Raw genomic sequence first — 27,473 nt, forward strand, 5'->3', positions numbered from 1 at the left:
GCCGAAACGACCGACGAGCGACCCGGCGGCGGGGGGGCAGTGACGGGGGGAGTGAAGTTTCTTCACTCCCCCCGTCACGCGGCTGCATTGAAGTGCAGGCAAATATGGACGAGATCGTCCATATTGGCCTGCATGCACAGCCGACGGGAGACCAGCGATGAACGAGCGCGGGGCCGCGCATCGTTCATCGCTGGAGTCTCCACACTGAAAGATATGAACGAGTTCTCGTTCATTTATGAACGAGATCGTTCATATCTTTCTGAAAATCGGCCAGTGTGTAGGGCCTATAAGACGTGAGCATGTTGGAGAGGTTCCAAGAGATATCGCAGTGATTAAATAATGGTCGACTTAGTCTGTGCACTCAGTGTTGGGAATGAATGCCTAACTGAAGAAGGTCCAATATATTGTGTAGGGAAGGAACTGAATATATGAGGAGAGTATATGCGAGCCTCTCAAGAAACCACAGACGCATGAGATTTAAGATATGGGGCAGTAATCTGCAACAAAGTTTGGATCAGAATGTGAATATGAATGTGCTTACTTATGCACACATATACAGTCATAAATGGGTAAGATGGTGCATTAAGGGAGTACAACACCTTTTATTTCTGTAAAAGCACTTGGTTTTCACTATGTACTCAGAAGGAAGAAATTAAAGGCATTTTACACATTGCTTTCCACTATCCAATGCAATTAATATATTCAAACACAAAAAAGTGACAACAAACAAAGACCATAGGAGGGTTTTGCAGAAAAGAGGAAGTGAACAAATTAGCTGGCCCATAAAAAGGGGCATGGTAAGGCAGGAAACCTCACCAAAGGGCGAGTGGAGCCTATAAAGTGGACAGGTTTATCCAGACTTTGAGGAGATATCTCAGAGCTGGAGAGCAGGGAGGGGCTACCGCAACTTGCCACAATGCCCAGGGCTGTCATAACAGCATTGCAGGCCCTAGGTAAAGCAATGCACTGAGGCCCTCACCCTCCCATTCACAGGAATAAATAGAAAAAAAAAATCATAACATACCTCTTCTATAGTCCCACTCTGTCTCTCCACATGCTTCCATACAGTGAATGGCTGTCAGCACTCTGAGTGGTTGATAACTCCAGCCATCCACCAATCACCATGCTGACAGCCATTCATCATCTGGCTGCAGGCTGGGAGGCAGGTAGAGAATGCTGATTGTGTATAACAAAGTTTCTTCTATTAGACAATGTAAAGATAAAAAGATATTCTGTTAGCACTATCACAAGACAGATGCATGTCTGAAAGTATGACTCCATTAGTCCTACTAGCTTCCTCCTACAAACTGAACTCACTGGAAGTCATTTACACAACTCCTGCGCACAGCAACACTCTAGGTTTTGTAGCGTGATAGCACATCAAGCTCACATAAAGGTGCACACCTATTCTCCACTCTTGTATAAGGTAGAGAAGGAGAAAATATCTAGAAAACAAGCACTATTAAAAGGACTAGATCTAAAGAACTTTACAGTTTACAGGGCATATATAATAGCCTGCGAGCTGTAGGCTGTGCAGGATCTCGGGGGGAGTCTGCTTGAATTTTTTTAAAGTGCCAATCATTTGAAAAGCAAAATCAGGTTGACCCTTTGCATAGTGGAAATAGCCGAATTCCTCCACACAAAGAACATCCTATAAAGAAACAGAGTCATCTTCACCTCTTTATCTCATTTCAGTAATCCTGCACTGAATTCTACAGCACCTAAACAAGGGTGAAATGGATGCAAATTAAACCAACAGCAATACCAACCTATAGCATCTTGCTTATGTTTTTATGCTAATTTGTATTAGTGAATTTACTTGCTGAACTGTAGCCATCTTAAAATAATTTAACTGCTAACATTATAAGTACTAGGAATATCAATTTTACTTATAGATGATACATTTAGTAAAATGTGGGAAGTTAAAGTGACATTACAGACAAGAGGTAGGTCAGCACTGCTTAGGTACAGTAGGAGGTTGTATAAGATTGTCAGACAGAATACCTTGTCTTTAAGGCCAGCAAATTCTATCATCTGTTTGGCAACAGCAGCATATTCTGGGTTAAACTCCACAGTAAAGAAACGGGCTTCAGGCTTTAGTAGCCGGGCTATCCGGACAGCTGAGTACCCACAGTAAGTGCCCAGCTCAAGCAACACACTCGGATTTGTGTCTTTCACTATTCCATCCAGGATCAGGCCTGCCATAACAACAAGTATAAACATAATTAATTGAAAAGAGAAATATCATGAATCTGATGAACGTATCACTAGGAACATGTACCAGTTATGATCAGTAAAAATCAGCCTCTGACATAATAAGATGCTTGTGCAATTTTAAGCCTGCAGAACATCTTAACTAAGCATAGGCATATATTTGCAAATGCAAATTTGTCCGACTGCACTAATCTCTATAGAATCCCTCTCAGCATCTACAATCTATTAACTGGGGTCCTTTCCTTTTTTTTAAAGTGCATAAAATGTATAGAGGGCACTCAGTGGGATATTTATATTTTCAATATAGTTTTTAGAAGAAAATGCATTTGTTGAGTATTAAAAAAATGTATATATTCTTTATTCAAAAAGTGAGTAGCGGTAGATAAAGAGTTACAAATTTATATACAAGTATTAAAATTGTGTTGCTCTCTTGTATAGAAAATTCTAAATATAAGCTCATAATGCTAACAAAATAACTTATATTAATGGTCCTATCCCTGCTGTAATATCAAAGTGAATCTCAATTGTAAATGGTGTATGATACAAAGTATTCTTTTGTTAGCAAGACAGTAATATAGAATCCTAAATTGCAACAATATATATACATAACAAAGAAAGAAAAATAGAAAAAGAAAAAAAATGGTAACAATGTCCCGTATTTTTCCAAATAGACACGGCTGGCAGCAGTAATATGAAACAGGTAAAATCAAAGTAAAGTTAAGTGGTGTCCCGGTTATTGTTCTTACCGGTAAGATATTCAATGAAAAGCCCACATACCACTTAAATGCTGGTGTCCATCGGGCGAGTCTTAGCCCTGTCTATTGGTGCTGGACACCCTCCAGTATCCGGACTATAGCTTGGTGTTCAGTAGCAATAGTTGGTTTGCAGCTCCCTCGATCTTGCTGCTCTGGAGGACGTTGTCCCTGCTAACTAGTGCTGCAGTGCTGGTGCTCCCCTCTGATCCATTTCCCAGCGTGATTTTGGTCTGGCTTTTACAGGGGTTTCCTCATGGCTTGGGCGTCTTGGATGTGAATTCTGGTAATAATGTTCCAAAAGCTAGTCTTGCCAAATGAGTGGAGTTTGTTATAACTTGAAAGGGGGTGACCAGCGCCATACTGGTGCTAATGGTTTTTGAATTAGATATTCAACAAGTACATCTGTGTGTGGTGGTCATATTGGCACTTATGTTTGGCCTAGTGTATTTATTACTGATACTCAAACCAACTGTCTGTACAAATCTGTTTTTAATGCTTCACCAGATTTGGACTTTGGTGTGTGCGCTATGGTGATGGTGATTACAGGTTAAAGAAGGTTGGTGCAACCACTGATCTCAGAACCAGTCATTGTCCAATGATGACCACCAGCTTGAACAATAGTGTACTTGGCGTGAGAAGTTAATTGCTGTATGTACCGCTCAGCCTTTTAGATCACCAATGAAGAAGTTATTCATTTGTCCTGCTGACCGCTGTGACCTACTAACTACACTTTCTTGTACCCTGATAATTGTCTCCTACCTTTTACCCCCAGTAGCTTATCTATCACCAATCTTCCACTTCACCCTTATTTCCTGTATACTGGCTAGCTAACACTAGCAGCCTACTGCTAAATTACTTGCAAAGTCAACAGATGGATGATACTAGCTAACTACAGGGTGATTCAAAAGTTGCAGTACACCCTTTTGTTTCAAAACCTGTGCAGGAAATGGGAAAACTGAATACTCCAGTAAGGTATGGGTGAGGTAGGCTATCTTTTAGGGTATGTACCAAACATGAGCGCTATTTTGAAATCGGACATCTTGAATTTAAGTTAATTTTTTTCAAATGGAAATGGGGTTGTGTAACATGTCAAACAACATCAGAATTTGCTGAAAAGTTTATTGCTGCAAACAGATATGAAATAGCAGTTATGGTTAAAAAGTTACACCACTATTTTTGTTGCAAGTAACTGAAGATGGCTTTGACATCCACATACGATCCACGAAGATCTTTAAAGGCACAGACTACGTTCAACGATGCATCTCCTGCAGAAAGGTCCGGCCCCTGGAAGGCCAAGATTACAATTTCTTCGTGAAGGTGGAATTTAGACACCACCTTAGGAAAATACCCAGTTTTGGTTCTGAGAACTGCTATATCTGGATAAAAAAAAAAATCAGAAATGGAGGATGACATAATGCCCCTAAATCTGAAACTCTTCCTTGTGAATCAATTGCCAGTAGAAAGAGAACTTTAGCTGTCAAACATTTAAGATCCACTCTTTTAAGTGGGTCGAATGGGGCAACCTGAAGGGCCTTTAGGACTAAACTTAAGTCCCAAGGCACTGTAGGAGAAACAAAATGAGGTTGAATGTGCAGCATTCCCTGGAAAAAAAAGTGCGCACATCCTGTAGGTTAGCAATTTTCTTTTGGAACCATACAGTCAGTCAATGCTGACACTTGCACTCTCAAGGAAGCCAACCGTAAACCTTTATCCATTACTGCTTGAAGGAATGCTAAGACTCTGGAAACTCTGAAAGACCTAGGGTCAAATTTTCGATCATTGCACATTGAATATAAGCTTGCCATATACGGTGATAAACGCGAGCTGAGGAAGGTTCCTTGCTCTGAGCATAGTTTGAATTACCTGTCAGGAGAATCCTCTTGCCTTCAGGATGGAAGTCTCAAGAGCCATACCATCAAAGACAGTCGATCCAGGTGTTTGTTATAACAAGGACCTTGCGACATTAGATCTGGACGTTGAGGGAGTAGGAATGGAGCATCCATCGACAGACTCTGCAGATCTGTGAAACAAATGTCTTCTGGGCCAAGTTGGAGCTATTAGTATCATGGCACCCCTTCCTTGTTTTGCCTTTAATATCACCCTGGGCAATAGGGTGATTGGCGGAAACACATAGGCCAGACGAAATTCCCATCTTACAGACAGGGCATCCACAAAGATCGCTTTGTGATCCTTTGTTCTTGACCAATATGCAGGAACTTTGTTCTGACGGGATGCCATGAGGTCTATCTCCGGTAACCCCCACTTGTCTACCAGAGTCCGGCAGACCTCGGGGTGTAAATTCCACTTGTTTGCATGAATGGCGCGTCGACTGAGAAAATCCGCTTCCCAGTTTAGAACTCCCGGAACGAACACTGCGGACAAGGCCGGATGATGAAGTTCTGCCCACTTTAACGTGTGTTTTACCCCCTTTATTGCTTTCTGGCTGCAAGTTCCTCCCTGATGGTTGAGGTACACTACTGCCGTTGCATTGTCCGAGCGGATTTGAACTGTTTCCTCTGAAGGATGTCCTTTGCCTGAAGAATTACCATGTATATGACCCGAAGTTCCAATATATTTATTGGCACGCAACTTTCTTCCTTGGTCCACTGCCCCTGGAAACAACTCCTTTACACTTGGCAAGGATCAGACGTTGCAGAGGCCTTGAGTGAAACTGAGCATACTCCACCATGTTGAATGTTGACACCATCAATCCCATTACATGCATTGCGGCGTGAATGGATACCTTTCGACTGTGTAGCAGCTCCTGAATCCTTGAATGAACTTTGGATATTTTGTACAGAGGTAAGGTTACGCTCTGAAGGCTTGAATCCAACACAGCCCCCAAGTGAATCATCTGTTGTGACGGAACCAGGGACGACTTTACCCAATTTATGAGCCAACTGTGTTTCTGCAGTCAAGCTATTGTCTGTTGCAGATGACACAGAAGCAAATCCTGAGATTGTGCCAGGATTAATCAGTCGTCGAGGTATGGAAAGATTCTTATCCCCTACTGGTGGAGATAAGCTGTCATTACCACCATAATCTTGGTGAATACTCTGGGGGCTGTGGCCAGTCCAAATGGAAGGGCCTAGAACTGAAAATGCTGTTGGAGAATAGCAAACCTGAGATAGCGCTGATGGAACAGTGCTATAGGAACATGTAGGTAAGCATCCTGGATATCCAGGGATACCATAAAATCCCCTGGCTCCATGGCCAATATGATGGAACGTGAATTCTCCACATGAAACAGAGGCACCCAAATGTGCTTGTTCAGCACCTTGAGATTGAGTATGGGCCGGAACGACCCATTTGGCTTCTGGACTAGAAACAGGTTGGAATGAAAACCCTGTCCTTGTTGCGCAGGAGGAACTGGGATGATTACTCCTGACTGAAGCAATTTCTGAACTGACTCTTGCAAAGCCCTGGCCTTCGTTTCCACTGAAGATGGGCTGATACAGAAAAACCTTTGAGGAGGGTGTTTCTTCAAAATGCATAACCGTGAGATACCGCTTCTTGCACCCAGGCATCTGTGGTAGACTGCTGCCAGATCTGTGCAAACTGAAGAAGTAGGCCTCCCACCCTGGGGTCCCCCAGGTGGAGGACCGCACCATTAAGATGATGGCTTATCTTCTGATTTGGAAGCCGGTCTTCTGGTAGCCCAATGCTTTTTAGTCTTACCAGACTCGTTGTATTTGGACTGTTTGCCATCACCTTTTCCTTTTGAGACCGAACGGGTCGAAAAGCTGGAAATTTAGGCTTGAATTTGTGTGTGGAAGGAAACTTCACTTTCTTGGAGTCTGCTTCTGACTCCAAAATACTGTTTAATTCTTTACCAAAAAGAATATCTCCAGTAAAAGGCAAAGACACTAGAACCTTCTTGGATTCTAAATCGGCTTTCCATGTACGTAGCCAAACTGCTCTGCGGGCTGCTACTGCTGAAGCGGATGCCTGAGAGGCAATTGTACCCATATCCAAGGCTGCTTCTTCCATAAACATCACCGCCAGTTTGATATGTGCAATATGGGATTTTTGCTCTCTAAATGACATTGAAAGATCCTCCTCAAATGCATCAGCCCAGGCAGCCACTGCTTTCGCCATCCAGCCTGAAGCCATGGCTGGTCTTAAGATTGCCCCAGACAAGGAAAAAAATAATTTTTAGAAAACCATCAACTCTCCTATCGGTGACATAATTTAATGATGTTGAAGACAAAGGTAATGTAGATTTTCACACCAATCAAATGACAAGCGTTATCTACTTTGGGAGCCACCTCCCTTTTTAAACAGTGCCCAGCTGGAAGAGGATAATTGGAATTCCTTTTCCTTGGAATTCTAAACTTCTTACTGGGAGTAACCCAAGCCTCTTGCATAATTTCCATCAGTTGTTCTGACCCAGGAAACTCTGTCCTGTTTGGGACGTTTAAATACAGGTGCCATAGATTTTAACACAGGCTCTGCTGCCTCCTCTAAGGACAGAATGGCTTTCATTGCACTAATTAGCTCAGATATGTCCACTGAGTTGAGGCCTTCCTCGTCTCTCTATACAGAACCGGAGTGTGATGAGTCTTCATCCTCCGACGAATCCTCATCTGAAACATGTGTAGACTGTGAAGATGTTGTTTCAGGTCTATGTGATTTACTTACCACCGGCCTTTCAGCTTGTTTTTGTTGAGAGGCTGCTGCTTCCCCTGCTGGATGTAATAAAGCCTAGGTGAAATGCTGCATGTAAGGGTTAATAGTGTAACCTATCCCTGGTACAAAAGTTGGCATTATCTGTTCAGCTATACTGGATAATGTCTGTGCAAAGGTAGCCCATGTGGGATCCACTTGCACCCGTGTCTGCCTGGGATTTTTCAAGAGACTTTGGTGAAAGCTAAAACAATTTACACACAAACCATTGTGAACCAGATCCTGAGAGGTTAACCCAGCTTTGCAAGGCAAACATGACATGAGTGTTGGTGCTACTGTGAGTGTATTTTCCTCACCCTTGCCGCTCTTAGACATGATAAATAATCACACACTTGTACAGTGTTAACTATACAATTTGTGCTGTAATCACTTTAAATTTTGTTAAAGTGACATACAATCTGTCCCTACCCTGCTTTGCACCAGCATTGAGGATCGGAATACACAGAAAACGGACAGAAATATAGTAAAGTCAGCAATCACACTAGCAGTCACAGGTTATACATTAGTATAATAAGCAATATGAACACATAATCAACTATAAAATAAATTTCAAGTATGTAGGAGAATATATTACTGCATTACCTTATATAACAGTTTTAACGTTTTCAGTCGTAACAGCGAAAGAAACCACAACAATATTGATCAGACTCATATGCATCAGGCACTTATCCACCTATTCATACTCAAAGGTAGATAGAGACTTAGTGCTGTTTCACCCGGCTCAGGAGAGTGGGATACAAGGAGACTTTACCCCGCTTCCAAGGATTGATCAATTACGTTAGCGAACGCTAAGTGGATCCAGACACTAATAGTGTACACACTCGCCCCATGAACCTATAGTGAACACAGCCGCCCAAGAGAACACGGACGCACCAGTCACACAGCCGTCTATGCTGCGATTGGGTCCTTTTATATATACAGCGTCTCAGATGGAAGCAGGAATTCAGTGCATGGCGGGAAACTGAGAGGAAACTGGACAACCAAGGGAGCGTCTGACTCCCCACTGCTGACATCAACCCTAGGGATCGCAGCCTCATACTACCCCTGGAGCCTATGATCCCTGGGGGCTAGCGCAGGAGCATCCTAGGTGGCAGCTGCATCAGCGACTGTTTGGTAGTCTCCTCCGAAAACAGTGCGGCTGTGTCTGTGTTCCCTCTCTAAGTGGAACGGATGCCTTACCTTCTCCCTGTGCTCTGGCCACAGCCTGGTAACATCTGCTGGACTTGCTAGTACATCTGACACAGGCGCCCGCCGGAAAAAAGCGCTGTACTCATGGGTAAGCGTTGTCGTGACCTGGCGGGGAGTTGTTGGAGCGACTCTTTCCAAGGTATGTATAAGACGCTTTTTAGAAAGATCGCTCAAAAAATAAGATTTTACTTACCGGTAAATCTATTTCTCGTAGTCCGTAGTGGATGCTGGGGACTCCGTAAGGACCATAGGGAATAGACGGGCTCCGCAGGAGACAGGGCACTTTAAGAAAGCTTTGGATTCTGGGTGTGCACTGGCTCCTCCCTCTATGTCCTTCCTCCAGACCTCAGTTAGAGAAACTGTGCCTGGAAGAGCTGACAGTACAAGGAAAGGATTTTGGAATCCAGGGCAAGACTCATACCAGTCACAACAAGCACACCGTATAACTTGTGATAAACTTACCCAGTTAACAGTATGAACAACAACAACGGAGCATCAGATCAACCCTGATGCAACCCAACATAACCCTTATTTAAGCAATAACTATATACAAGTATTGCAGAAGTAGTCCGCACTTGGGATGGGCGCCCAGCATCCACTACGGACTACGAGAAATAGATTTACCGGTAAGTAAATTCTTATTTTCTCTAACGTCCTAGTGGATGCTGGGGACTCCGTAAGGACCATAGGGATTATACCAAAGCTCCCAAACGGGCGGGAGAGTGCGGATGACTCTGCAGCACCGAATGAGCAAACACAAGGTCCTCCTCAGCCAGGGTATCAAACTTGTAAAACTTTGCAAAAGTGTTCGAACCTGACCAAGTAGCTGCTCGGCAAAGCTGTAATGCCGAGACCCCTCGGGCAGCCGCCCAAGAAGAGCCCACCTTCCTTGTGGAGTGGGCTTTTACTGATTTTGGAAGCGGCAATCCAGCCGCAGAATGAGCCTGCTGAATCGTGTTACAGATCCAGCGAGCACTAGTTTGCTTTGAAGCAGCAGCACCCAGCTTGTTGGATGCATACAGGATAAAAAACAGCAACTCAGTTTTCCTGACTCTAGCCGTTCTGGCTACATCTAGTAACTCGGAATCCTCCAAGTCACGAGTAGCCACAGGCACCACAATAGGTTGGTTCATATGAAAGGATGACATCACTTTTGGCAGAAATTGAGGACGGGTCTGCAATTCTGCCCTGTCCATATGGAAAACCAGATAGGGGCTTTTATGTGACAAAGCCGCTAATTCTGACACACGCCTAGCAGAAGCCAAGGCATAGAATGACCTTCCACGTGAGAAATTTTAACTCCACGTTTTAAGTGGCTCAAACCAGTGCGACTTCAGGAAACTCAACACCACGTTAAGATCCCAAGGTGCCACTGGAGGCACAAAAGGGGGCTGAATATGCAGCACTCCCTTCACAAACGTCTAGACTTCAGGAAGAGAAGCCAGTTCTTTTTGAAAGAAAATGGATAGGGCCGAAACCTGGACCTTAATGGAACCCAATTTTAGGCCCAAAGTCACTCCTGACTGTAGGAAGTGAAGGAAACGGCCCAGCTGGAATTCCTCCGTAGGGGCATTCCTGGCCTCACACCAAGCAACATATTTTCGCCATATACGGTGATAATGTTTAGCCGTCACGTCCTTCCTAGCCCTTATCAGCATAGGAATAACCTCATCCGGAATGCCTTTTTCTGCTAGGATCCGGCGTTCAACCGCCATGCCGTCAAACGCAGCCGCGGTAAGTCTTGGAACAGACAGGGCCCCTGCTGCAACAAGTCCTGTCTTAGAGGCAGAGGCCATGGGTCCTCTGTGAGCATTTCTTGCAGATCTGGATACCAAGTCCTTCTTGGCCAATCCTGAACAATGAGTATTGTTCTCACTCCTCTTTTTCTTAGGATTCTCAGCACCTTTGGTATGAGAGGAAGAGGAGGAAATACATAAACCGACTGGAACACCCACGGTGTCACTAGTGCGTCTACAGCTATCGCCTGAGGGTCTCTTGACCTGGCGCAATATCTCTGTAGCTTTTTGTTGAGGCGGGATGCCATCATGTCCACCTGTGGCAGTTCCCACCGCCTTGCAATCTGCGTGAATACTTCTTGATGAAGTCCCCACTCTCCCGGGTGGAGGTCGTGCCTGCTGAGGAAGTCTGCTTCCCAGTTGTCCACTCCCGGAATGAACACTGCTGACAGTGCTCTTACGTGATTCTCCGCCCAGCGAAGAATTCTGGTGGCTTCCGCCATCGCCACCCTGCTCTTTGTGCCGCCTTGGCGGTTTACATGAGCCACTGCGGTGATGTTGTCTGACTGAATCAGCACCGATTGGTCGCGAAGCAGGGTCTCCGCTTGACTTAGGGCGTTGTATATGGCCCTTAGTTCCAGGACATTGATGTGAAGGCTAGTCTCCTGACTTGACCACAGACCTTGGAAATTTCTTCCCTGTGTGACTGCCCCCCACCCTCGGAGGCTTGCATCCGTGGTCACCAGGACCCAGTCCTGAATGCCGAATCTGCGGCCCTCTAGAAGGTGAGCACTCTGCAGCCACCACAGGAGAGACACCCTGGCCCTGGGGGATAGGGTGATCAGCCGATGCATCTGTAGATGTGATCCGGACCACTTGTCCAACAGATCCCATTGAAAGGTCCTCGCATGGAACCTGCCGAAGGGAATGGCCTCGTATGATGCCACCATCTTTCCCAGGACTCGCGTGCAGTGATGCACCGACACCTGTTTTGGTTTTAATAGGTCTCTGACCAGTGTCATGAGCTCCTGAGCCTTCTCCATCAGGAGATAGACCCTCTTCTGGTCTGTGTCCAGAATCATGCCCAGGAAGGGCAGACGAGTCGTAGGAATTAACTGCGACTTTGGAATATTTAGAATCCAGCCGTGCTGTCGTAACACTTCCCGAGAGCGTGCTACGCTGATCAGCAACTGCTCTCTGGACCTCGCCTTTATGAGGAGATCGTCCAAGTATGGGATAATTGTGACTCCTTGCTTCCGCAGGAACACCATCATTTCCGCCATTACCTTGGTAAATATTCTCGGTGTCGTGGAGAGACCAAACGGCAACGTCTGGAATTGGTAATGACAATCCTGTACCACAAATCTGAGGTACGCCTGATGAGGTGGATAAATGGGGACATGAAGGTATGCATCCTTTATGTCCAGAGACACCATAAAATCCCCCCCTTCCAGGCTTGCGATGACCGCTCTGAGCGATTCCATCTTGAACTTGAACCTTTTCAGGTATATGTTCAGGGATTTTAAATTCAATATGGGTCTGACCGAACCGTCCGGTTTCGGTACCACAAACATGGTTGAATAATAACCCTTTCCTTGTTGAAGGAGGGGAACCTTGACCACCACCTGCTGAACATACAATTTGTGAATTGCAGCTAACACTGTTTCCCTCTCTAAGGGGGAAGCTGGCAGGGCCGATTTGAGGTATCGGTGAGAGGGCATCTCTTGGAATTCCAGTTTGTATCCCCGAGACACAATCTCTATCGCCCAGGGATCCACCTGGGAGTGAACCCACTTGTGGCTGAAATTTCGGAGACGTGCCCCCACCGGGCCTAGCTCCGCCTGTGGAGCCCCAGCGTCATGCGTTGGATTTAGTGGAAGCCGGGGAGGACTTCTGTTCCTGGGAACTAGCTGTATTGTGCAGCTTCTTTCCTCTACCCCTGCCTCTGGCCAGAAAGGACGCACCTCGGACTTTCTTGCCTTTTTGTGATCGAAAGGCCTGCATTTGGTAATACGGTGCTTTCTTAGGTTGTGAGGGAACATATGGCAAAAAATTTGACTTTCCAGCCGTAGCTGTGGAGACCAGGTCCGAGAGACCGTCCCCAAACAATTCCTCACCCTTGTAAGGTAAAACCTCCATGTGCCTTTTTGAGTCGGCATCGCCTGTCCATTGCCGAGTCCACAGGACCCTTCTGGCAGAAATCGACATTGCATTTATTCTAGAGCCCAGTAGGCTAATGTCTCTGTGAGCATCTCTCATATTTAGGACAGCGTCTTGTATATGCCCCAGGGTTAGTAATATAGTATCCTTGTCCAAGGTATCAAGTTCCTCAGATAAGGTATCTGTCCATGCTGTTACAGCACTACACATCCAGGCCGACGCAATCGCTGGCCTTAGTAAGGTACCTGAATGTGTATAAATGGACTTCAGGATACCCTCCTGCTTTCTATCAGCAGCATCTTTTAGCGTGGCCGTATCCTGTGACGGCAGGGCTACCCTCTTGGATAAGCGTGTTAAAGCTTTGTCTACCCTAGGGGAGGATTCCCAGCGTAACCTGTCCGTTGGCGGGAAAGGATACGCCATAAGCATCCGTTTGGAAATCTGCAGTTTTCTATCTGGAGAATCCCAAGCCTTTTCACATAACTCATTTAACTCATGTGAAGGGGGAAAGGTCACCTCTTGCCTTTTTTCCCCATACATATAAACCCTCTTGTCAAGGACTGGGGTTTCCTCTGTGATGTGCAACACATCCTTCATTGCTATAATCATGTAACGGATGGCTTTAGCCATTTAAGGCTGTAACTTTGCATCATCGCCATCGACACTGGAGTCAGAATCCGTGTCGATATCTGTGTCAACAATTTGGGCTAGTGGGCGCTTCTGAGACCCTGACGGCCTCTGCGACATAGGATCAGGCATGGGCTGAGACCCCGGCTGTCCCAAGGCTTCAGCTTTATCCAACCTTTTATGCAAGGAAGTAACATTATCATTTAAAACCTTCCACATATCCATCCAATCGGGTGTCGGCGCCGTCGGCGGCGACCCCACATTCATTTGTTCCCGCTCTGTTTCCACATAGCCTTCCTCGTCAAACATGCCGACACAAGCGTACCGACACACCACACACACAGGGGATGCTCTATTTGAAGACAGTTCCCCCACAAGGCCTTTTGGAGAGACAGAGTATGCCAGCACACACCCCAGCACTATATGTCCCAGGAATCACACAGTAACTTAGTGTTAACCCAGTAGCTGCTGTATATACTGTTTTTGCGCCAAATGTATGTGCCACCCCCTCTCTTTTTACCCTCTTCTACCGCGGAGCTGTGGAGAGAAAATGGCGCTGGTGAGTGCTGAGGAAGAAGCTCGCCCCCTCAGCGGCGGGCTTCTGTCCCGCGTTTTAAGTGTAAAAATATGGCGGGGGCCCATGCATATATACAGTGCCCAACTGTATATATGCCCACTTTTGCCAAGAGGTCTCTAATTGCTGCCCAGGGCGCCCCCCCTGCGCCCTACAGTGACCGGAGTATGTGGGTTTAGTGTGGGAGCAATGGCGCACAGCTGCAGTGCTGTGCGCTACCTCATATGAAAACTGGAGTCTTCTGCCGCAGATTTCGAAGTCTTCTTGCTTATGCTTCTGTCTTCCGGCTCTGCGAGGGGGACGGCGGCGCGGCTCCGGGATCGGACGACCAAGGGTGCGATCCTGTGTACGATCCCTCTGGAGCTAATGGTGTCCAGTAGCCTAAGAAGCAGGACCTATCTTCAATGAGTAGGGCTGCTTCTCTCCCCTCAGTCCCACGTAGCAGAGAGTCTGTTGCCAGCAGATCTCTCTGAAAATAAAAAAAACCTAACAAAATACTTTCTTTTTAGCAAGCTCAGGAGAGCTCACTAAGTAGCACCCAGCTCGTCCGGGCACAGATTCAAACTGAGGTCTGGAGGAGGGACATAGAGGGAGGAGCCAGTGCACACCCAGAATCCAAAGCTTTCTTAAAGTGCCCTGTCTCCTGCGGAGCCCGTCTATTCCCCATGGTCCTTACGGAGTCCCCAGCATCCACTAGGACGTTAGAGAAAATAGTAAGACTATAAAAATAAAATAAAAAAGCTTATGGCTCCTAAAAAACCAGCAGCCCACTGACCATGGTCCGGCTCCTGCCGCACCAAACAAAAAACTGATTTGCCTGAGCCAGGGGGCAGGGATATATGGACGAGTTGTTGCATGCAGGGAGGCTGAAAGCTTTGACTGGTGCAAATCTGCTGTCGCGTCATCATATCCCAATGTTATCCTGTGGATAACCTGTGGACCCTGCCGGAGAAATCACTACATATATCTCGTATAACTCAGTACAGCATTTTCTCTTCTTGTAGATTGTCTGCCATCTCTCCTGTGTGTTTAGTTTTATGGATTTTCCCTTTTTTTTTTTTTTCATTTCAGTGATTTTCTATTTGCTAATATTATCCCCTGTACATCTCTATTCACCCTCTCCTATCTGGGCTTTCATTACTCTAAATCACCAATTCTCTCCCTCCTCTCTTAAATAGTATTTAATTCTCTCCTCTCTTAAATAGTAATTTTACTCTGTTTCACTCCTCTCTCGGTTCCTCTAACAAGCTTCTTTTTCTCAGTTAATCCTATCAGGATTCCGTGTAGTTGTCTGAAAGATGGCTCAAATCCACAGCAGCTCAACCCTGATTGGCTGGCAGCAGAAAGCCTGATCCAATCAGCAGATGTAAGGGGCACTGTCACAACTTTCCCTTAAGTGGTTCACTGCATGTGCCATATAACAGAATAATTGCATTGTTGTGATTTAGTGCACAGTTAGTCCTACACAGTCGATACGCAAAAAAAAGGTGGGGGATGTCTGTTGCACATGAATACTAGTTTTTACATTGTAAATAAGAATTGTTAGTTAGACATCCCTCAGATCAGGATAGATCAAGAAGAAAGAAGAGGACCATCTGTTTCTTGTGCACTTATAAGTTAAAATATAACCTTTATTAGTTAAAATTGTAATGTGTATTTTTTCCAGGCATATGCAAAATATTTAAAAACACATAATAAAGTGAAGAAAGTGTGTCTGACAATGTGAACAACAAAAATGAAAGAATTTTAATAAAGAGTGTCCTACATGTCTATATGATTAACTTGTAAAAAAGCCGAATCAGATCTGTTACGCTCCACACAATGTATTAACAGCAATGTAGCGAGGCACTCTATATATGCCATCTATGAATGTAATTGGATGAAGGATAGGGGTTAATAATCCAAGCAGTGACACAGCCCGAGACCCACTAGGAGTAGCTGGCATGGTACTACATATGTATATAGCCAAAGAAGGATTCCAGATCACTGTGTCATGAGCCACTGCTGTGGCTCATTCCTGTATGTATTCTGTTTTATGTGATATTTCTGTTTGCATGCCAGGTTTTCTCATGTACTTGTTTTGAGTACTGTTGCTGGCCGCCCTTGGTGAGTCTGTGTAACTGCAGCTTGTTTCCTATGTGTGGCCTGTGCAGCCTCACTTGTCAGATTATTAGGCCATTATGTGGCAAGTCTGTGTAACTGCAGTCTGTCTCTTGTATGTGGCCTGTGCTGTTTCACCTGACAGATAATTAGGCCATTACCTTGTGTCTGGCTTCCAGCCATACTGATTGGGGCGTGTTTCCTTTATTACCCAGCCAGTCTTTCACCTGGAGCCGGTGATAGAAGATTCTTGTCCTGTATATACTAGTGCCTGGCCCCTGTCCCATGGTGTGGAATCTTGATCTTCTACAGTTGGTGCCATTGCATTACTTGGGATTCCAGGTCAGTTTGAATCCTGTGTCCTGTCCTGCCAGAGTTCGGACTACATTGCCATTGTTACCAGAGTTCCTGATTGTACAAGTGAGACCTTGCCTGGAAATAGCATCAGACAGTTCCGGGTTATCTTGCCTTGCCTGGAATCCAGGGGTCACCTGCAGCTAAGTGTTCTGGTTGTTTATAATTTGCTTTACTCTGTCAAGATCTTTAGGAACTCATTGCTTAATGATTTATTATTCATTCCATCCTGTACATTGTTGTACATGTATATACGGTTTAGTTGCTTATAATATCTAAGAGCATTGTTGCCTCTCAGTTTATTTTGTTGCTTATTATATCTTACACATTACTGCATTCTCAATAATTTGTGTATTCAATGCCATTGCTTTCAGTACTCTGTGCCTTGTTATATGTGTAATGTGTTTGTGTTAAGAACTCTTTCTTTAGACTGTGTCTTGGTTCCTATGTTGGGATTTCAGCGGCCGTGCCGCACATAATCTGTTCATTGTCCTTCCGTATTTCTTCCCGTAGGTAGTCTTGCAGGTTTTTAGATAGCTTTCCACTTACTCACCCTAAGTCTCGGTTGGTGCCTTGTTACCTCATAAGACCGGGGGGCATCTGAGTCTGGGCGGACCTAATTCGCCCATTCAATCACAGCTTCTAAAAGGCAGAAGACTAGCTCTATAGGCACCATCCAACCACTGGGAGGAGTAACGGAGTCAGGGGTAGAGAAGGTGTAGCTGCGATTACTCATTCCCAGCTCCACACGCGAGTTCTGGAACTTCCTAGTTGACACCCAGTCTCCAGAGTTCCAGATACTTGTTTCCTAACACACTGTATAAGATATATGTTGTATACTATATGGGCAACATTGAAATAAAATTAACGGTCATCAGTGGGCATATTTAATACAGATTTACAATGGCTGACTATTAATAAATTATTTGTGTATGCGTCTATTATAGACACAAATCTACTGCCTATAAGGGAAATGTATAACACACAAGTCATTTAATTACAGTAAATAGAGGCCTGCTTTAATGCTCATTGATGTAGGACTCATACACAAGCCAATGATAGGTATAGTAGGAAATAAATGATGTGTGAATAAGCTATACGTTATGGAACAGAGACTTACAGAGTACAATTATTTAAACCAACTACCGCTTCATTATAACAATTGGCGGGTTTCATGTGTGCTAATAAAATAAGAATAAACAGCAGTTTTCCTAGCAACACTCACAGGAACACAATGGTTGGGAACATCAGCATTAGAACACTGTAATAAAAATCTGAGAAATCGATTGAAGACCCTGTCCATTAAATCATATATACTTGCATGTAATTACCATGATATACTCACTCCAAGATATGTATTCATAACAACTGCATATACATATTATGAGACCTAGTTTAGATGTCCACCCATTAAAGCAGGGGTGTCCAAACTTTTTGCAGAGGGACAGATTTGGGGAGCTGAAAATGTGTGGGGGCTGACCAGATACACAAATGCCCCCAGCAGTGCTGCTAGATACACAAATGCCCCCCAGCGCTGCCAGATACACATTATATGCCCCCACAGTGCTGCCAGATACACATTATATGCCCCCACAGTGCTTCCAGATACACATTATATGACCCCACAGTGCTGCCAGATACACAAATGACCCCACAGTGCTGCCCGATACACATTATACAGTATGCCCCCAGCAGTGCTACCAGATACACATTATAAGCCCCCAGCAATGCTGCCAGATACACAAATGACCCCACAGTGCTGCCAGATACACATTATATGCCCCCAACAGTGCTGCCATATACACATTATTTGCCCCCAGCAGTGCTGCCAGATACACAAATGACCCCAGTGCCAGATTCACATTATATGATCCCGGCAGTGCTGCCAGATACACAATAAATACCCCCACAGTGCTGCCAGATACACATTATATGCCGTCAGCAGTGCTGCCAGATACACAAATGCCCCCACAGTGCTGCCAGATACAGATTATATGCCCCCAGCAGTGCTGTCAGATACACATATGTCCCCAGTGCCAGATACACATTATATGCCCCCAGCAGTGCTGCCAGATACACAATATATGCCACCAGAAGTGCTGACAGATACACAAATGCCACCAGAAGTGCTGACAGATACACAAATGCCACCACAGTGCTGCCAGAAACACCTTATATGCCCCCAGCAGTGCTGCTAGATACACAAATGCCCCCAGTGCTGCCAGATACACATTATATGCCCCCAGCACTGCTGCCAGATACATATTATATGCCCCCAGCACTGCTGCTAGATACACAAATGCCCCCACAGTGCTGCCAGATACACATTATATGTCCCCAGCAGTGCTGCCAGATACACATATGTCCCCAGTGCCAGATACACATTATATGCCCCCAGCAGTGCTGCTAGATACACAAATGCCCCAGAAGTGCTGACAGATACACATTATATGTCCCCAGCAGTGCTGCCAGATACACCTTATATGCCCCCAGCAGTACTGCTAGATACACAAATGCCCCCAGTGCTGCCAGATACACATTATATGCCCCCAGCACTGCTGCCAGATACACATTATATGCCCCCAGCAGTGCTGCTAGATACACAAATGCCCCCACAGTGCTGCCAGATACACATTATATGCCCCCAACAGTGCTGCCAGATACACATTATATGCCCCCAGCAGTGCTGCTAGATACACAAATGCGCCCACAGTGCTGACAGATACACATTATATGTCCCCAGGAGTGCTGCCAGATACACCTTATATGCCCCCAGCAGTGCTGCTAGATACACAAATGCCCCCAGTGCTGCCAGATACACATTATATGCCCCCAGCACTGCTGCCAGATACACATTATATGCCCCCAGCAGTGCTGCTAGATACACATTATATGCCCCCAGCAGTGCTGCTAGATACACAAATACCCCCAGTGCTGCCAGATGCACAAATGCCCCCAGTGCCAGATACACATTATATGCCCCCAGCAGTGCTGCCAGAATCATCCATACACAGTGTGCCAATACCCCTAATCTTGCCTCCCTCCAGCATACTGCAGCATCGTCCAGCACTCCTGCCCCCACCACCCGCACACTCACCAGAAAGACGGCAAAAACTTCACAGCTTCACAGTGGCTGATGGCACCCCCTACCCGCTCCAGACAGCAAGAAAGCCGGAAAGTCCTTCCGCCTCTCCTGGAAAGGTAAATGCGCGCATGCGGGGCCACACCATCACTGCTGCTGGGACGCCACTGGATTGCGCTGTCCTCACTGCGCATCCCGCCCTCTGGCATCCCGCATCTACTGCTCCACCCGCTTCCGGCTGAACAGAGGCTGTGGGCCGGCAGACTGGAAATGTGAGCAGAGGCTGCGGGCCGGTTGAAATGTCAGCTCAGGCCGCAATTGGCCCCCAGGCTGGACTTTGGACATGCCTGCATTAAAGGGATAATGCTGGAATGGGACATACAGTATATAATACACTTTTTTGTAAGCCAATTATTATTCTATTCTGTTTAGATGTACAAACTCAGTGCGCTGAATTTAAGAATAAGTAAGAGACATACAACTCATTAGGGCAACACAAATAATAAAGCAAGACTATCTATTAGAAAAAGAACATTATTACTGGTAATTCCACCTATTGTTTTGGCTATAAATAAATGACGCTCAGAGATATCTAATATCAAATGATTTTGATAAATAACCTGTCTGACACTAAAAAGTGAGTGACACGCAGAGGAGATTGAATTCGCTCACATGCAAGATCGATCTAATAAAATACTGTTAAGGGGGGTACACATGGAGCGATATTCACTTAATTTCTAAGCAATCTGATTAGATTGCTTAGAAATTAAGAACACATCGCTCCGTGTGTAGGTGTTCCAGCGACAACGATGCGCGCTATCGCCAGTGCTAGATTGGCACGCATGCAGGCACAATCTAGCAGGGATGCGCGCTATCGCCAGTGCTAGATTGGCACGCATGCAGGCACAATCTAGCAGGGATGCGCGCTATCGCCAGTGCTAGATTGGCACGCATGCAGGCACAATCTAGCAGGTCACTAATTTCACCGCTGGATGAAATGAGCGGACCCCCCCGTCCGTTTTCCCTCGCTCAGCACACATCACGCTGTGCTAAGCAGGGGGGAGAGATGTGTGCTGAGCGGTCTGTGATACATCGCTCAGCACACATCTCCCTCCACATCTCCCCGTCAGTATGGCCCTTTAGGTTTGACACTTAAAAGTGAAAGACATCGTATCATAAGTAAGCCACTGGTCTATTTACTAAGCCTTGGATGGAGATAAAATGGATGGAGTACCAGCCAATCGGCTCCTGTCATTTTTCAAACCCAGCCTGTGACATGGCAGTTAGGAGCTGATTGGAGAAAAAGTACCAGCCAGCGACTTTATCTCCATCCAAGGCTTAGTGAATAGACCACTTAGTAAATACAGTAGACCCCTAAGTCTCCTCTCTGAAAGGAATATATCAGAGTAAAGCAGCATAATACTTAAATGTCACCCTCCTGCTGCACATACCTGATACTGTAAATGAGAGGTGACAACAGAGAGAATACATACAAGTTGGATTCTGTGTTTATTATTATAGAACAACCGAAGTGAGAGATAGGGCCTAATTCAGACCTGATCGGTGCTGTGCGTTTTCGCACGGCAGCCAATCAGGCCTGAACTGCGCATGCGCCGGTGCCGCAGTACACTGATTGACAGGCAGAGGTGGTCGCTGGGCGGACCGGCGCCATTGGGCCGCCGTTTAGGGGGCGCAGTCCAGGCAATGCAGGCGTGCCTGGACTATTAGGGGTTTGGGCTGCGGCGGCTGCGTGACATCACATGCAACCGCTGCGACCCTCATAGCAACCAGTAGCTCCTGCCAGCGCGCAGGAGCTGCGCTGACAGTGAGCTACTCTTCCAGTACAAATGCATCGCCACTGTGCGATGCTTTTGTACTTGTGCGGAGGGGTAGGACCTGACATGTAGGGCTGCCTAGCCGTGTGCTGGGCGTCCCCCCGCATGTCTGTGTGACAGATCGTAGATGTGCTAAATTTAGCACATCTACGATCAGGTTTGAATTAGGTACATAGCAGGGACGTGCAGTCAGGGGAGGCAGAGCCTCACCTGTCATACTCCCTGTCAATACTCCAATTTTAACTATAAAAATGATTACAATAATACAAAGATGATATTTATAACTTATAAACATCTTCTTTGTATTAAAATAATCATTTATTTAGTTAAAACTCTCCAGATGTACATATCTCTCTGGAACTGAAGGGAGAAACGAGATGTGAGGCAGCAACAGCGCTGCCTCACTTCTCATGGTTGGGGACTGCAGCAGCGCTGCCCTGTAGAGTGAGGCGGGGTTTCGCAGGGGCCAATCACACCACTTAAAAAAGAGCAAAGTGAGGCATGCCTCACAGAGGCTTGAGCTATAATTGGAGACCTCATGTCATGTGACCATCCAGGAAGCGAGACCGGAGCTCCATACCTGCTGTTATAGTAGCGCACACCTTTCACAGGGGATGAAGCTGCCTGTCTCCCACTGCACCCCACATACTGGGAGGAAGTTGCTACAGCTAGCAGAGGATGCCTGGCCGTATGCCAGGAGAGAGGTCCAGAGACCCGAGTCGCCTGTCCGCCGCCGAGCTCACTCTCCAGCAGGGGAGTGAGAGGAGTGAACACGGTCACTGCCAGCGAAAGATGGGAGGAAAAGAAGTCCAGCAGGTACCTGGCTGACGTGGGGCAATGCCTAGGCTCAGCTCTCTCATTACATGTCCACTTAGACTGTGTGTGTGTGTGTGTGTGTGTGTATGTGTGTGTAGATTGTCACTGACGTGTGTGTGTGTGTGTGTGTGTGTGTGTGTAGGTTGTCACTGACCTGTGAGTGTGTGTGTGTAGGCTGGCACTGACCCCCGAGTTTGTGTGTAGGTGACGTGTGTGTGTGTGTGTGTGTGTGTGTGTGTGTGTGTGTGTGTGTGTGTGTGAGAATGGTGGCACTGACCCCTGTGTGTATACCTGGTCCAATGTGTATAATGTGCTTTACCTGGCGCAAAGTGTATAACGTGCTTTACCTGGCGCAAAGTGTATACCGTGCTCTACCTGGTGCAATGTGTATAACATGCTCTGCCTGGCGCAAAGTGTATAATGTGCTTTACCTGGTGCAATGTGTATAACGTGCTCTGCCTGGTGCAATGTGTATAACGTGCTCTGCCTGGCGCAAATTGTATACCGTGCACTATTATGTGGCCACGCCCTTTCCCCCACTAAGCCACGCCCCTAAAATTTAGCTGTGTGCCTGTGGCGCGCACCTTCCTTGCATTCATTTAATTACGCCTTCTAAGCAGTAATCCAGCACACTTCACAGACTCCACCCCCTCTCACACAGACCCCATTGCTATTAGGGCTGCTACCATAAATTTCCCCTGCTGGTTTTCGATCCCAATCCGCCCCTGTATATATGGATGTGTAAATCTGGCTCTGATGCTAGCCACTGCCTCCCCAGCCATTAACCTCACCGCACGTTACTGGTACATAGAGAGATAAAGATAGGAATTTGATCAGTTCTGAATATATTACATATGCACAAATGCAGCTTAGAGATATCTGATATAAAATGAGTAAAGTACTTAGCTTGTCTGACACAATATAGTGAGAGACAAGGACAAGAGATACTGAACCTGCTTGAACACAAGTACTAATTTATTAAACTTTACATCTGACATCTAAAAATGAGAGACGCGTATTAAATAAGAATTTACTCACCGGTAATTCTATTTCTCGTAGTCCGTAGTGGATGCTGGGAACTCCGTAAGGACCATGGGGAATAGCGGGCTCCGAAGGAGGCTGGGCACTCTAGAAAGATTTATGACTACCTGGTGTGCACTGGCTCCTCCCACTATGACCTCCTCCAAGCCTCAATTAGGACACTGTGCCCGGACGAGCTGACATAATAAGGAAGGATTTAGAATCCCGGGTAAGACTCTTACCAGCCACACCAATCACACCGTACAACTCGTGATACTATATCCAGTTTGACAGTATGAAAAACAACTGAGCCTCTCAACAGATGGCTCAACAATAACCCTTTAGTTAACAATAACTATTTACAAGTATTGCAGACAATCCGCACTTGGGATGGGCGCCCAGCATCCACTACGGACTACGAGAAATAGAATTACCGGTGAGTAAATTCTTATTTTCTCTGACGTCCTAGTGGATGCTGGGAACTCCGTAAGGACCATGGGGATTATACCAAAGCTCCCAAACGGGCGGGAGAGTGCGGATGACTCTGTAGCACCGAATGAGAGAACTCCAGGTCCTCCTCAGCCAGGGTATCAAATTTGTAGAATTTTGCAAACGTGTTTGCCCCTGACCAAGTAGCTGCTCGGCAAAGTTGTAAAGCCGAGACCCCTCGGGCAGCCGCCCAAGATGAGCCCACCTTCCTTGTGGAATGGGCATTTACAGATTTTGGCTGTGGTATGCCTGCCACAGAATGTGCAAGCTGAATTGTACTACAAATCCAGCGAGCAATAGACTGCTTAGAAGCAGGAGCACCCAGCTTGTTGGGTGCATACAGGATAAACAGCGAGTCAGATTTTCTGACTCCAGCCGTCCTGGAAACATATATTTTCAGGGCCCTGACAACGTCTAGCAACTTGGAGTCCTCCAATTCACTAGTAGCCGCCGGGACCACAATAGGCTGGTTCAGGAGAAACGCTGACACCACCTTAGGGAGAAATTGGGGACGAGTCCTCAACTCTGCCCTATCCATATGGAAAATCAGATAAGGGCTTTTTCATGATAAAGCCGCCAATTCTGAAACTCGCCTGGCTGAAGCCAAGGCTAATAACATGACCACTTTCCACGTGAGATATTTCAGATCCACGGTTTTTAGTGGCTCAAACCAATGTGATTTTAAGAAACTCAACATCACGTTGAGATCCCAAGGTGCCACAGGAGGCACAAATGGGGGCTGAATATGCAGCACTCCTTTCACAAATGTCTGAACTATAGGTACTGAAGCTAGTTCTTTTTGAAAGAAAATCGACAGAGCCGATATCTGTACTTTAATGGAGCCTAGTTTTAGGCCCATATCCACTCCTGCTTGCAGGAAATGCAGAAATCGACCTAGTTGAAATTTCTCTGTTGGGGCCTTATTGGCCTCGCACCATGCAACATATTTCCGCCATATGCGGTGATAATGCGTTGCCGTAACATCTTTCCTGGCCTTAATAAGCGTAGGAATGACTTCTTCCGGAATACCCTTTTCCTTTAGGATCCGGTGTTCAACCGCCATGCCGTCAAACGCAGCCGCGGTAAGTCTTGGAACAGACAGGGCCCCTGCTGTAACAGGTCCTGTCTGAGCGGTAGAGGCCACGGGTCCTCTGAGAGCATCTCTTGAAGTTCCGGGTACCACGCTCGTCTTGGCCAATCCGGAACCACGAGAATCGTGTTTACTCCTCGCTTTCTTATTATTCTCAATACCTTTGGAATGAGAGGCAGAGGAGGGAACACATAAACCGACTGGTACACCCATGGTGTCACTAGAGCGTCCACAGCTATCGCCTGAGGGTCCCTTGACCTGGCTCAATATCTTTTTAACTTTTTGTTGAGACGGGACGCCATCATGTCCACCTGTGGTTTTTCCCAACGGTTTACCAGCATCTGGAAGACTTCTGGGTGAAGTCCCCACTCTCCCGGGTGGAGGTCGTGTCTGCTGAGGAAGTCTGCTTCCCAGTTGTCCACTCCCGGAATGAACACTGCTGACAGTGCTAGTACATGATTCTCCGCCCATCGGAGAATTCTTGTGGCTTCTGCCATCGCCATCCTGCTTCTTGTGCCGCCCTGTCGATTTACATGAGCGACTGCCGTGATGTTGTCTGACTGGATCAGCACCGGCTGGTGTAGGAGCAGGGATCTTGCTTGACTTAGGGCATTGTAGATGGCCCTTAGTTCCAGAATATTTATGTGAAGGGAAGTCTCCTGACTCGACCATAGTCCTTGGAAGTTTCTTCCCTGTATGACTGCCCCCCAGCCTCGAAGGCTGGCATCCGTGGTCACCAGGACCCAGTCCTGTATGCCGAACCTGCGGCCCTCTAGAAGATGGGCACTCTGCAGCCACCACAGTAGAGACACCCTGGTTCTTGGAGACAGGGTTATTAAGCGATGCATCTGAAGATGCGATCCGGACCACTGGTCCAACAGGTCCCACTGAAAGATTCTGGCATGGAACCTGCCGAAGGGAATTGCTTCGTAAGAAGCCACCATCTTTCCCAGGACCCGTGTGCAGCGATGCACTGATACCTGTTTTGGTTTCAGGAGGTCTCTGACTAGAGATGACAACTCCCTGGCTTTCTCCTCCGGGAGAAACACTTTCTTCTGGACTGTATCCAGAATCATACCCAGGAACAGTAGCCGTGTCGTCGGAACCAGCTGTGAGTTTGGGATATTCAGAATCCAGCCGTGCTGGTGCAGCACCTCCTGAGATAGTGCTACTCCCACCAACAACTGTTCCTTGGACCTCGCTTTTATTAGGAGATCGTCCAAGTACGGGATAATTAAAACTCCCTTTTTTCGAAGGAGTATCATCATTTCCGCCATAACCTTGGTAAATACCCTCGGTGCCGTGGACAGGCCAAACGGCAGCGTCTGGAATTGGTAATGGCAATCCTGTACCACAAATCTGAGGTACTCCTGGTGAGGATGGTAAATGGGGACATGCAAGTAAGCATCCTTGATGTCCAGGGATACCATGTAATCCCCCTCGTCCAGGCTTGCAATAACCGCCCTGAGCGATTCCATGTTGAACTTGAATTTTTTTATGTACGTGTTCAAGGATTTTAAATTTAAAATGGGTCTCACCGAACCGTCCGGTTTCGGTACCACAAATAGTGTGGAATAATAACCCCGGCCTTGTTGAAGTAGGGGTACCTTGATTATCACCTGCTGGGAATACAGCTTGTGAATTGCCGCTAGCACCGCCTCCCTGTCTGAGGGAGCAATCGGCAAGGCAGATTTTAGGAACCGGTGGGGTGAAGACGCCTCGAATTCCAGTTTGTACCCCTGAGATACTATTTGCAGGATCCAGGGATCCACCTGTGAGCGAGCCCACTGATCGCTGAAATTCTTGAGGCGACCCCCCACCGTACCTGGCTCCGCCTGTGGAGCCCCACCGTCATGCGGCGGACTTGGAAGAAGAAGCGGGGGAGGACTTTTGCTCCTGGGAACCTGCTGTTTGTTGCAGCCTTTTTCCCCTACCTCTGCCTCTGGACAGAAAGGACCCGCCTTTTCCACGCCTGTTTTTCTGGGTCCGAAAGGACTGAACCTGATAAAACGGCGCCTTCTTAGGCTGTGAGGGGACATGGGGTAAAAATGCTGACTTCCCAGACGTTGCTGTGGAAACTAGGTCCGAGAGACCATCCCCAAATAATTCCTCACCCTTATATGGCAACACTTCCATGTGCTTTTTAGAATCTGCATCTCCTGTCCACTGGCGAGTCCATAAGCCTCTCCTAGCAGAAATGGACAATGCACTTACTTTAGATGCCAGTCGGCAGATTTCCCTCTGTGCATCTCTCATATATAAGACTGAGTCTTTTATATGGTCTATGGTTAACAGGATCGTGTCTCTGTCTAATGTGTCAATATTTTCTGACAGTTTATCTGACCACGCAGCGGCAGCACTGCACATCCAAGCTGACGCAATAGCTGGCCTAAGTATAATGCCTGAGTGTGTATATACAGACTTCAGGATCGCCTCCTGCTTTCTATCAGCAGGTTCCTTGAGGGCGGCCTTATCCGGAGACGGTAGTGCCACCTTTTTAGACAAACGTGTGAGCGCTTTATCCACCCTGGAGGGTGTTTCCCAACGTGACCTATCCTCTGGCGGGAAAGGGAACGCCATTAGTACCTTCTTAGGAATTACCAATTTTTTATCAGGGAAAGCCCACGCTTCTTCACACACTTCATTTAATTCATCTGATGGGGGAAAAAATAAGAATTTACTTACCGATAATTCTATTTCTCATAGTCCGTAGTGGATGCTGGGGACTCCGTCAGGACCATGGGGAA

General features: G+C 46.5%; 1 protein-coding gene across 5 annotated transcripts in view; it reads right to left on the minus strand.

Moving 5' to 3' along the window:
* The window catches only part of LOC135070216 (catechol O-methyltransferase-like), a 325,418-nt gene that overhangs the window by 80,620 nt on the left and 217,325 nt on the right, over positions 1–27,473 (minus strand). For all 5 annotated transcript variants that reach the window (XM_063964747.1, XM_063964750.1, XM_063964746.1 and 2 more), the window contains one exon: positions 2,005–2,198. In XM_063964747.1, coding sequence (XP_063820817.1) covers positions 2,005–2,198 — 194 coding nt within the window. The remainder of the gene's footprint in view (positions 1–2,004; positions 2,199–27,473) is intronic.

The sequence above is a fragment of the Pseudophryne corroboree genome, chromosome 1 (genome assembly GCF_028390025.1).
Source record: "Pseudophryne corroboree isolate aPseCor3 chromosome 1, aPseCor3.hap2, whole genome shotgun sequence".
Lineage (NCBI taxonomy): Eukaryota > Metazoa > Chordata > Amphibia > Anura > Myobatrachidae > Pseudophryne > Pseudophryne corroboree.